We start from the raw sequence: 12,835 nt of genomic DNA, 5'->3' as shown, positions 1-12,835 counted from the left end.
CTGATGCTCACTAACACTGTTGTCTTCAATTTCATACTTTACAAAGTAAACTCATCTATTGAGCAGGGGACGACTCAACAGTGCAGCCCAGCCTCACTCTGCAGCATCAGCATGATGCATGAATCACAAAAAAGTTCTAATATGTTCACTAGTCTCCTCCAACAGACTGTATGTTTAACCCTCATATCAAAGATAAAAGAACAAAACTAGATGAATGCCACAGAGGATGTTTCAAACTTTTGATCTTGAAAGACCGGAGGATTTTATATCCTCGGTTGTGACATCGAACTGTGAGGTGTGGATTGTATGGTTTTCTGTCCATATTAGAGCACATTGGCTGATTATAATGTAAAGCTGCAAGAAGATGTGTGTCTGCTGTTATCTGCTGTTATTTAACATTGGAAAGCAACAATTTACACTTTTGGAGGGGAGTTTTCAGGAAACAACAGGAGGTCAGTTAGCTGTTTTAGTGAGAACTGGCTGCCTGTTGTGTTTCAGTGTTGTCTTGTTAGATTGGCTTTTTAGCAGCTCAGTTGCATCTGTGTGTCTGTCCAAATCAAGGACACTGTGGCACACGAGTTTCATATTTTGAGAAGTTCATGCTTTGTGGGTGTTATACAGTCTGCAGTGGTATTGTTGTGGATTCAGCATCACTGTGACTGATTGGGCTCATGTACGTATGTAAATATGAACATGGCTATTGCAGATTAATATCCTTTTTAAGACTGCAGAGCAATCGAGCTTCTTTCTGGTGAGAACAATGTTCCGCAGTCTGTAAAAGGGGGGGGTGGTAAAAAGCACTGGAGTCGCAATTACAGATTTAACTGTTCTCAATTTAAGCCATGAGGAGTGTTGTGCACTCTGCCTAATTGAGTCTTGTGTTGTTTTTTTTCTGGGCGGCAGGGCCACAGAGAAGATCCTGGCCCGAGCACGGCAGCTGGTAGATGTTAAAAAGGAGGACGGCTTCTCCGCACTGCATCTGGCTGCCCTCAACAACCACCGTGATGTGGCAGAGATCCTCATCAAAGAGGTAAACTGAAGATGTTTTAATATGTCTTTACTGCTGCTTTTTGATATTTAGGTTCATTTAAAGTTAGAGTTTTCTGCACAGAATGCACCCACCAGTTTTTGTAACTTTGATTAAATATTTAATGAAACGTTTTATTTTCCATTACCCTTTTCTCCTGGACAAAAATATACATTTTTAACTCCAACTCCTCATCCACAGGGACGCTGTGACATCAACATCCGCAACAACCGGAACCAGACGCCACTGCAGCTTGCTGTGACGCAGGGCCACACCGACCTGGTGCAGCTGCTGGTGGCCGAGGGTGCCGACGTCAACATGGAGGACGAGGACGGCGACACGGCCATGCATGTGGCCCTCCTCCGCCCACAGCTGGCTAATGTCATGCTCAGCCCCGCCGTGGGAACCAGCAGCACCGAGGAGAGCAGTGAGGGGTGCTCCTCCACATCGTTCTATGGCAGGGTAAAGGCCGCTGGGAAGATTTTTTTTTTTTTTTTAAACCTGTTATTGTTTTTCATTTTTCTGGCTTTGGGGAAATGAGACAACATAATATGGCTGCCTGCACTTACAGGCCACAGCAAGTAGTTCACTGATTTATTCGTCCAGCATTCGTAACTACTTCTATTCAGCTATGACTGACATTACTGATGACTCATAATTGGAAGGACTGATAATGCTACTTGTTGAGTGGCATTAACACTTAATTCTAGGTATTGTTGCGATTGAATGAACTGAAGAGAGACGATTCAACTTTCAGAAGATGAGACCACAGAAAAAACTAAAGACAATAAATCTATCTACAATAAATAAATGAATGGAAGAAGATTACGTGAAATATTCAAGTAAATATAGGCTGAATTGGGGTTAATAAAACACTGAAAGGCGGGTAAATGAAGACTGAAGGTGGGAAAGAAACAATGAATGCAGTCTTAAGTAGGTAAAAACATGGCAGGATAAATAAAGACTTGAGGGATAAGAACAGGCTTAATATTGAATCAGGGAGGGAATGGTAAACAGAAACTGAGGGAAGGAATGTAAAGGTGTTTGTTTATATCTGGGAGTTAATCTCGGATAAAGTGGTTAGTTGGCTTTACCAGGTAAATGATGAGCATGTAAAGGAAGTCAGGCGGGATGACCCTAAGGAGATGGTAAGCTGAACAGAAAGGACTTAGCTTTATTGTGTAACCAGGGCAAGAGATGGGGTTAACTGAGGAAAAAGTAATCAGATAGGAGTGCTGTTAAGTGGTTAAAGAAGACAATATATACATACTATGTTGTTTTCTTGGAAAAACAAATGAATTAATTCTCAACATTTAGGATGTATTTTCCTAGAAATAAAGATAACCTCGTCTTTGACTTTAATCTCATATCCTTGCTTTAAAAGAAATTGCTGGCAAGAGACTCAGAATGATGTTGTAATGAAGGGAAAGAGGAAGTGCTGATGGGCTGAGAAGTGAAGAGGGCCCACTTAGTGTTGGTGTATAAATGTGGCGGAGAGAGAGCTCTAGTTAAGATGTCTGTGATTTATTTAGTGTAAGTATGGTGTAAACATACCATGTCATCTTTGCCCAGAGGATCTCTTGAACTTAGATAACCATACTCCATTGATCCAATGAATCTAAAAGGAGTCAGGTGGTATTATTAATCCTTAGAGACAGAGAAATCACTGACCGAAACATCAGGCCTCCCTCTAGTATGTCTAACCTTAATGTGACACTTTGACATTTTGAGCTGTAGTCTGTTTTTCTTTGTAAAGAAAAATGTTGTATAGGTGGGGGTTGCATGTATCACCGGTAGTCAACAATAGTGACCTATGACAATGTGTTCATTGTGGCCAACAAGGTTAATGCTACTGCCAATAGAAAGATAGTTGTATGAATGAGCGTCATTAAGCCTTTTTATGAAACTGATAATAATCACATGATCGTTATCAGTGGAGTTTATTAATGTTAAACTGACCATGATTGTTTTTTTGGTTGTTGGTCACTCGGGGTCAGCACAGCCAACTGTAAGCACAACACTGCAGCTAACACTTCTTTAGCTGCAAAATGCTCCATTATGTTCACCAGCTAGTTGCTAAGTGAGTCTGTCTGTCGGTTTGTGCTGAGCAGGTAGTGTACTGTTGTTTCACAGAAAACAACTGCAGCCGAGGGTAGCTGCGTAATCAGATAATTATGCTTTGTAGGTGCATCACTACAAGCATTGTCACATCATTCTCTCATTTTCATTTGACCTATCTATCTATCTGTCAATCCATCTGTCTGTCTGTCCTTCATGCTTTTCACAAGAAGTGATTTATTATTCATTAAGAGACCTTCACTCCATGCGTTGTGCAACACTCTGTATATAAGCACTTAAAATACTGTTACATCAGTTTGGTGTTGATATCATTGCTCTGATGAAGAATGTCCTTTTCAGTCTACAAGACCGCAAACACTGCAGCTGCACTCAACATCCTGGGCACCTGCCAAGCACACACACACACACACACCCATACCCATGCACACACGCTTGAAGGTGGCTTGACTTAAGTGCTCTGGGCTGGTTTGGATTCTGTCAGCAGCGCAGTTATTGGGGATGTGCTGATTAGATTTCGGGTTTATGTATCTGCCTTAGCTGGATTGCACTGGTTGTATTTCACTTACCTTTTGTTTTTGCTCACAGACAACTGTGTCCTTGACTCCTTGACTCCTTTTTAAATTGTTCTCAACTCCTACCATTTCCACAAGATCAATTCTAAGCCTTATTATTATGTTTGTAGAACGTCTCTAATTCTCCCCTCTTCTGTCTTACCATCCTCTCTTCCCTTCATTGCCATGTGTATCCACAGCTGAGTGCTTCAGGTCTTCTGGGGAATACTGAGCTGAGTGTTGGCGCAGCCATCGCTTGTTTTCTAGCGCAGGAAGGAGCTGACATCAACTACGCCAACCACAAGGGCAAGAGTCCCCTGGACCTGGTGGCAGACAGCAGCATGCTGCAGCTCATCAAGAGCTTCTCTGAGAAGCACAGGTAAATGTCTGTGAAAGCAGTGCTGAAATCCATAATGCCTTTGGATAATATTATTAAAATTTTGGATTGATAAACCAAAGTAGATTTTTAAGGCCTTGTTTGCACTGTTCTGTGTGAAGCTGCCAGTACCTGTTTACAAGCACATGAACTATGAAAGATGGACAAGAATCAGCTGCCAGAGAAAAACTTTTGCTGTGTGAAAATCACTTCACAGTTTAAAAACAGAATAGTGCGCTTTGTTGTTACAGCTGTATGTTGTCTGTCAGATTGCAGCGTCTGCAGGCCATCACATGTGGACAGGGCCTGAGCAGCGCCAGCCTGCGGCGGGTCCACACTACGCCCAACACCATGACCAACCTGGTTCTTCCCACACCACCAGGACCCAGTGAATGCCTCATCTGCTCCGAGCTGGCGCTGCTTGTACTCTTCTGCCCCTGCCAGCACAGCGTGGCCTGTGAAGGTGGGTGTAGCCTGGAGTTATTGGAGTGCTCTGTGATTGCCACTGGGGAGGTGGGAGTTGGGGGGTGGGGGGTGTGAAATGAAGGGGAATGAAACGATGAAAATGTTCACTCAGAGCAATTATACAAGAGAACAGTGGAAAAAATCATGTGTACTTAAGATGTGTAATTCTGTTAGAAACTAAGAAACTTAGCTTAGTGCTCTGTAATTCATGAATACAACTTGTATACAGCTGTATAAGCTGTATTTTCAGTAAAGTTTGAAAATGTCCTTGTCTAAACAGAGTGTGCCCATCGAATGAAGAAATGCATCAAATGCCAAGTCACAATCACTAAGAAAATTAGACAAGGTAAGAAGATTTTTCTCATTCCTATTCTCTGGGATGTGCTAGTAAGATGCGTTTTTTTATTTTTTTTTATTTTGATACCCTCACTCAACTTACACACTAATGCGCACACATCGGTAGTTCACCAAAGCTGTACTCCTCTGTAAAAATAGTCTCTATGAGAGGACAGTGGCGTTACCTTTGATCAGGACGATCATATATTCCCAATAGAACACTCAGATCACAGAGTGCAGGTTTACTTGCAGTTCCCAGAATTCATAAAAGCAGAATGGGAGGACGAGCCTTCAGCTATCAGACACCCCTACTGTGGAACCAGTTGCCAATCTGGGTTCGACAGGCAGACACCCCCTCCACTTTTAAGACCAGACTTAAAAGCTTTCTGTTTAGTAAAGCGTATAGTTAGCCTCAAACAAAGTGTGTAGGGCTGGTCAGCATAGTTACAGTCACTTTTTGACAGACAGCCGCAGGTAGAATAAGTCTGCCTAACTGTTAATCTTTAATCTCTATCATAGCTACGCTGCTATAGGCCTATGCTGCCGGGGGACACAAACATGATCCACCGAGCAGTTCCCCCACCTCCCCAATACCACCATCATCTCTACTCCCCCACCTCCTCTCCTCTTCTTCCTCTCCCCTCCTCTCCTCTCATCAGGTCAACATATGATTTATTATTTTATGTCACTAACTGTGTGTCCAGTTCTCCTCGTAGTTTTGTGTCTCTCCCTCCTTCTTTCTCTTTTTCTCCATCCAGATCTACATGTTGAACTGCATTCCAATTCTAATAACCTGTAATGTTTGTCCTTGTAATTTATGATGTTTATTGCATGTGTGTTTCTCTCTCTCTCTCTTTCTTTCATCCTCTCTGTCCTGTCTACCTCTTCTTCCCCCCCTTCACCCGGCCGACTATCAGCAGGATGTAAGCCGGGTCCTGCTCAAGGTTTCTTCCTGTTAAAAGGGAGTTTTTCCTTGCCACTGTCTGCTTGCTCGGGGGTTCAGGCTGTGGGTTTCTGTAAAGCACCTAGAGACAATTTTGATTGCAAAAGGTGCTATATAAATAAAATTGAATTGATTTGAATTGACATTTCCATTCCACCCAGTACTACACGTTTACCTTTTATTATATTCCTACTCAGTCTTCACTATATATGTTATTTGGGTATGGACAGACATGGAAAGACTGCAAATTGACAGGTTTGTGGAGGCGTACAACCACGAAACAGTTTAAATCAGTTTTAAATGTAAATTTTAGTGTTGTGACTGCTTGTTTCCTTAGTGTTTATTCATGAATCTCTGTAATGATTTTAAAGTCTTATATGGACTGTGGAGGGAGGACTTTGATCATCTGTCTGTATTGGCAGTGAACCTTCAGAGTGAAGCATGTTGGGTCTCAAAGTATAAATAATACAAAACAATAACCTACAGTTATTGTCCAAGTCTATGAATTTAGTTCTTTATTGCTTTGAGATCATTTATGCTTATGGTCCCTTCTCCCCATCACAGACCAAACAGAAGTGGACTGCAGCCCCGGCACCGAGAACTCAGAGCAGCACAACCTTCTGGAGCAGCTGCAGTCTCGCTACCGCCAGATGGAGGAGCGAATCACCTGCCCCATCTGCATCGACAACCACATCAAGTTGGTCTTCCAGTGCGGACACGCCTCCTGCATCGACTGCAGCGCGGCGCTCAAGACTTGCCCGATCTGCCGGCAGACCATCCGCGAGCGTATCCAGTTATTCGTCTGAGCTTCTCTGTCCCCTCAGCTCTGAACGACCCAAAGAGGATGCCGGAGGGGGCTGGAGAGAAGTGGGGGTGGGAGTGGGCAGCAGTTTTGAAGACCCATTGACCTATGTCTGCCTGTTGCACCCTGCTGCTCCTCCTCTCCTGTGATCAAATACTCACTCAGCCCATAGGTTGCTTTATTATAAGACGCTGTGTTACATAGCTGAGAGTTTACTATTAAAATTTGAGTAACTTCCCTCTCGAGCAGGAACAAAATAACAACTTAAACTTAAAGTGAAATTGTGAGCTGATAATTGGTCAATTTGAAAGAAAAATGAAAAACTCCTGCCCAGCCTCCTATAATCTGTCCTGTTTTTGCTGCTTTAAATGGATGTCTGTTACCCATCATCCTCTCTGGCTGTCTGGCCTCCTTTACAAGGCTGTGCAGGATAAGTCCCCGTCTCACCCCTCAGCTTGTCCTGTAAATTATGTTTGCTCTCATTTGTATCAATCTCTTTATAATCAGTGTTAGTCTCTGCAGAGAGAGTTGCTATAACTAAAGGCTCTCTATATACTCCCCAGCCACTCGCCTGTATGCAAGGGGAAATACACACTATATATGCATGAACATATGCATAGTGTAAAGCTGAAAACGACTGTGTTGTCATGAGTGATTTGTCGTTGTTGATGTTTTATTTCTCTGGTCACATTTGTGGTTTTTAATGTACCCATAAGTACAGATTTTTATTTATGTGCGAAAGGTGGTATTACTTAGTAATGTTCTTTTTCAGTTGATGTTTGCTTGGCAAAAATGTTTTTGTTTCTACTGAAATTCACCCCAAGCCTATGTCCTCTACTCAGGGTATCAAATCATTGATAGCACTTGTGATATCCATAAAAGGTTTAAGACCCCTCCCCCGACACACACACAAACACGCACACAGTCGCGCGCACGCACATACCATCACAGAGTTAAATACATTGGATCATTTTAGAGGAGTGTCACTGAAAGAAAAGGTCATTAATAACCATTCATAAAGTTGTGCATAATGACTCTGAAAATTGCAGAAGAAGCGCTCACTTTATTAACCTTCAAACTTTCATTCTCATTAGTGAAATGAATGTTTGCAGAAGATGTTCTGCAACAAAAAAGGCATTTCTTTTTCTGAAAAAATGCAGAAAAGTTCATAAAGCATCCTAGAGGTAAGCCTCTCTGTGATTGGACAGAAAGCATTGTGTTGTTCAGCCTGTGTGTGTCTGAAGACCGCAGTCTGTCTGTCATGTGACTGGTGTAATGACGCCAATGGGTTTACAGGTTGAAGGAGGATGCTAATGTTTTGTTATTTATCTACCAGACGTATTGTAAGATATAGACTCGAAAAGGGAAACAACATGTCGTTGTTGCCCTTTTTGTTCCATGTCTACCTTTCTTGTCGCAGCAGAAGAAAAACACTCTTTCTCCTCTGGAGTTCTGGATTGTACATCGTCTTCATCCTCTCTAATGTTTTGGTGTGTTTTCTTGAAGGGCTTATGCATATGAGAAAAAAAAAACGTATCTATTTTAATCTTTATTTAATTTTTATTTTCTACAAACTTCCAGAGACAGGAGTTTTTTTTTTTTGTTTGTTTTTTTTTTTTGTCTTCATTAGATCCCAACTTTTGGGATATTTAAGATGTACATTTGAATGTTTTGGGGTGGGGGTATCCTGTCTCACTCTGCCTTTTTTTATGTATAAAGAAAAAAAGAAGAAGACGTGACAGACGTGTATACCCACAAGGTTTACTTTGAGGAAAGAACTTTTACATCTGTGCCAAATCGCATGAGGATGTGCATGGGCATGTACGCCCAAACTTATCTAAGCGCACTACACTCAACCCCTCCGAGCTCAAGTGAGGGTTCAATTATTGCAGCAGTGTGAAGTAAACTAAAAGCAAAGTTAAACTGTTAACATTTTATTCATTTCAAAATGAGTAGTATAATCTCAGCTCACTCAGTTACTGGTGTTACAAGTCGAGCTAATGGTGTTAGCCTTCTCACTTAAGCTGTCATGCTCTGAACCTCTTCATGTTCTCAATGACAAGTGATGCAACACTCACTTTGAAAATGTCAGTCCCATATCGTTTGGAGCTTTTTACAAATATATATTTATATTTTGTGAGACGTTGTCAATCAAGGGACTTGGAGAAATTTCAACATTTTAAGGATTGTGCATTGGTTCTAAGTTGATGGGTTTACAGGAAAAGGCAATAATGTTTAAGAAAAATGGGGAAGATGTTTAAGTTCTCTCTTTTTTCTCCCCCTTTAGGAGGTGGCTGTGAGGACTGGAAACAATTTATGTATAAAAACACTATCAAAGCAGCAAGTGTTACTGTTGGTGTTTGTACAGTTCAGCTCTTGGAGTTCTGATGTTGGCCTTACTGTCCGTTCCTCCTCTGTTGATGTTTTTTTCAGTTGTATTCTGTACAAAAATATTTTGCAATAAATATGGAAGTGTTTTCTAAGGACTTGCTTGTTGTTTTGTTCTGATTGTTTTTTTGTTTTTGTTTTTTTCAGGATGTTTTTGAAGTGAAATTTTCAAACTGTCTCACAAATGTAGCCCTGCTGCAGATGAGTTGGGGAACAAAACGAAACAGTCTCACCCATAAAATGAAAAATCCAATTCACAGATCACTCAGATTTCAACAGATAACTGCTGTAAATAAATGAGACTGGTGAAGATTGTTTTGACCAAACTTTCCTGACCTCTCTGATATTTCTAATGTGTCTTTACCTATTTCACCTTCACAGGTAAACAGCAGGCAGCCGCTTTTGTTTTCTTGTAACCCTTCCAGGCTGGTTGGTATCTACAGCGTCTCCAGCTAAATGCTGTTGTGCTCCACTTCTTAGGCCTAATTGTCTTACGGCTCAGATGGCTTTGGCATATGACTCAGCGCTTTAGCAGTGACGTCCTCTCTGAGGACAGTGTGACAGCTTTGAGCACTGGGAGTACCCACAACGACGCAACACTCTGAAACAAATGTCATTTTCCTTGTATATTTGCAAAGCTCAAAAGAAAAGAATGGAAAACAAACCCGTATGCTCAACCGGTGTGTGTGTGTGTTAATTTCGTCATTACAGCCTCAGCACAAGTAATTATTTTACACCCCAATATTCATCCAATATGATTTGAGTTTCTTTAAAAAAATGCAGATTTATGTAAGTAGATACGTTTATTTGTTTTTCTGTCATTATATGATCAACAGTTTGATTTCTTCATTTCAACACACCCCAGGAGGATATTATTAATAATCTAATACAACAACATTGCAAATAACTGAATCAACCCCTCACTGGTTCAGTCTAAAACAACAAACAAACAAAAAAACGTTAACAACTGAAGGTTTATAAAGTGTTTGCAGGTGAGACGCTCCTGTTACTTTGCCCACCTCGTGTGTAAGAGTAGCAGAGCTTGCGTTTATAGGATGAGACCGCCATCTAGTGGTCAAATCAAAGTAATGAATATTGTTTGCTGTTGTGTAATCTCACCTAACCGACCAACAAATCAAACCAACAAACCAAACTCCATTAGAAAAGACAAATATTCATGGAGATCGCCACCTGTATGTTATTTTTTTTTTAAATATGTATTTTTTATGAAGTTTCGTCCGATTTATAGTCGCTTGTTGAATAATTTACACACCACAAACACACGCAGTCTGATTTATTCATATCCATGTCATCTTCCTAAGTGGGCTGAATGTGGGGCTGCCAGTCATTTTCAGCAGGTACAGAACACCAGTGTCTCACTCTCACGTGTCCTACAGGGGGCGCGCTTGCTCACAGAAACGCTCTCTGAACCGCGTGTGCTGAAGCAGCCTCACGTTAACCCACTGACTCACTTTGTCTCAGCATTTTCCTCGTACCCTGGTGTCAGCATTTAGTGCTCCCCTACGCCGAGCATCCACATCAACACCGTGTCACTCAGATTTAGTCCTTTTCAGCATGAAATGGCATTTTTTCACTCTGCTGGAGCTGACGTCACACGCACTTGATTGCAGGCAAAGAAGGATTTGAAACTGGAGAGCTAATAAACTGTTGAGGATGAGGTGGTTTTTTACCAGAGTATTTGGGTTAACTTGAATAAGGTTACACTTATTCAACTAGGATAGTGGGTTTTTGTTCACTGCAAAAAAAAAAAAAAAAGGCCTCACTGTAGATGACAACAAAGATGGTCACTTCAGTTTTTGTGCGGATTAAACAAACAACAAATACCGCGTTACCTTGCCTTGCCCTGGTGTTACTGCCACAATGAAAAAAAAGGGTCTTTTGAGTTTCCTTGACTTTAATGTGCACATCCGTTTCACACGATCATAATGTGGCCAGCTGAAATGATTTCCCTCTTTTTCTCAATTAGTTTTTGCAGCCCAAAATATTTCCCTCTCATTAGGCTGCTTAGAAGACTCAACGCATTATTTTTCCACTTAACGTCCTGCCAATTTATTGTGGAATGCTGAGTTTCATAATGTCCAGGGTGCTTGATTTACAACTGTATCACTTGATTTCTTAATGCTGATATAATTCAAAGGTATTATGTAACTGTACAGCAGTTTCATTATGTCTCTGTAAATCTTTCCTGATTTGCTGAAGACTCATGACAGCGATATAAATCTCATCCAATTCTAAAGCTAATGAGGACAAGCCTTCTCATTCTGGAGTGTACTTGGGTAAAAACAGACTCTGATTTTAATGTTTTCTCCTCTCTCATGCATTAGCATTTATGTAAAACATTTCCCTCACAGCCAACAGACTGTAGCCTACAGTTCACAGTAGCACTTTCAGCCCTTGCAGAGCTTATGTTCCGGTAGTTTAACAGGAATCCATTGATTCGTGACTCAACAAGGAAGAGATGACTTCTCTACAGGATGTTGATTGTTGAAAGGCATTACAGATTAGCTGTTGTATCTAAAGCTTTTCTGGATGGGTTAACTGCCTACTTTGGGCTTAGTTTTGTTTTCTATCATTTGTTCCTGTTTTTTTTTCTGAGAAAAACTCCAACGTGACTGTAAAGACAAAAAGGGGAAATCATCTAGTTTAGAGATTTGACATGTCACACCTGGATGCTGAAAACTGGTGCAATGATGTTTTCTTAACAAGCAACACACGCACACACGCAACAAAAAACTCCAATAAACTCATAGATTTAAATAATTTCTAAATGGTCCATTTGCTTCAGAGGATTGTGAGAATTTTGTCTCATTTTCTGGTGAAAAAAGGGTTCTGGTTCACTTGACCGACTGTGCTGGAATACTGTAACCATTCAAGTGTTCATTTTTAATGAAATCAAACTCTGAGCCACAGCTTCATTACGGAGTTGACTTTTGTCTGAATGGCATCCGAACAGAGGCAGATTGTGACAGGTGGTCGGTGTTAAACACTGTCTTTGACACTGCGTTAGACTGGAACATATTAACTGGAAACTGAAGCAGTGAGTCAGGGCATGAAACTGTTCTGTAAGTTAACAGTCGCTTCTTCTTTTTTGGAAAATTGCTGAACAAATTTTGTCTGTTCAGGGTGGTTTTGGTGATATTCTATATTTTTCTTATTGTAAGTGAATCCCATGAAAACACCAAGCCCAACAATGAATTGACTCTACAAACAAGTATAATCTGTGCATATCTCATATCTTATTCCTCAGTGCCAGAGAGCTCCACTGCTGTGCGAAGATGACTAAAAAGCCAACAATAAGCCACACTGCTCCACATGTTCCTTCATTACCTCGAACGTTTACGTTCAGTCATTCCCTCACAGATGGCCCTGTTACTGGGAACAGTCGCTACAGTATCAGCCCAGTGTGTGCTAATCCACAGTAGGAAACAGTCCCCGACAAATACATCACCGATTATGATTTGATTTGGCTCAGATATAACATGTTGACACTGTTTCCTGATCACAGTGATCACAGTGCACCTTGAGTTTCAAATGTTTTATCACAGCTTAAAGTTTAAGTTTAAACTGTGGTGTTCAGGTTCAAGAGTGATGCTTTTTGATGCTTTCATTAAAATGTTTGCGTGTGTTGCAGTAGTTTGATGTCTCAAATAAGCCACCTTTACATGATTTACTGTACAACCGGGCTTGGCACCACAAAATAAGAAGGGGGGAAATATGATGGGTTTGGTGTGATTTTTTTTTACTATATATATATATATATATATAATTTTGCACTTTTTGCAAATTATGGTGAGCAAAGCAAAGGTTTCTTAAATTATTGAGAGATGATTCCTGAATGCTAAAGACT

The 12,835-nt window shown here is 40.9% G+C and overlaps 1 protein-coding gene across 5 annotated transcripts in view; it reads left to right on the top strand.

Annotated features, from left to right (window-relative positions):
• mib2 (MIB E3 ubiquitin protein ligase 2) overlaps nucleotides 1-9,065 on the top strand; it is a 42,339-nt gene extending 33,274 nt beyond the window's left edge. For 4 of the 5 annotated variants that reach the window (XM_046395859.1, XM_046395856.1, XM_046395855.1 and 1 more), the window contains 6 exons: nucleotides 904-1,030; nucleotides 1,229-1,489; nucleotides 3,858-4,036; nucleotides 4,285-4,496; nucleotides 4,779-4,844; nucleotides 6,342-9,065. In XM_046395859.1, the coding sequence (XP_046251815.1) occupies nucleotides 904-1,030; nucleotides 1,229-1,489; nucleotides 3,858-4,036; nucleotides 4,285-4,496; nucleotides 4,779-4,844; nucleotides 6,342-6,583 (1,087 nt within the window). In that variant the 3' untranslated portion in view covers nucleotides 6,584-9,065. The remainder of the gene's footprint in view (nucleotides 1-903; nucleotides 1,031-1,228; nucleotides 1,490-3,857; nucleotides 4,037-4,284; nucleotides 4,497-4,778; nucleotides 4,845-6,341) is intronic. The other variant, XM_046395858.1, reaches the window with a different exon arrangement.
• Nucleotides 9,066-12,835: the final 3,770 nt, after the last annotated feature.

The sequence above is a fragment of the Scatophagus argus genome, chromosome 8, assembly GCF_020382885.2.
Source record: "Scatophagus argus isolate fScaArg1 chromosome 8, fScaArg1.pri, whole genome shotgun sequence".
Classification (NCBI taxonomy): Eukaryota; Metazoa; Chordata; class Actinopteri; family Scatophagidae; genus Scatophagus; species Scatophagus argus.
The sequence above is the reverse complement of the archived record's forward strand: the minus strand, read 5'-3'. Positions and strand labels throughout refer to the sequence as shown.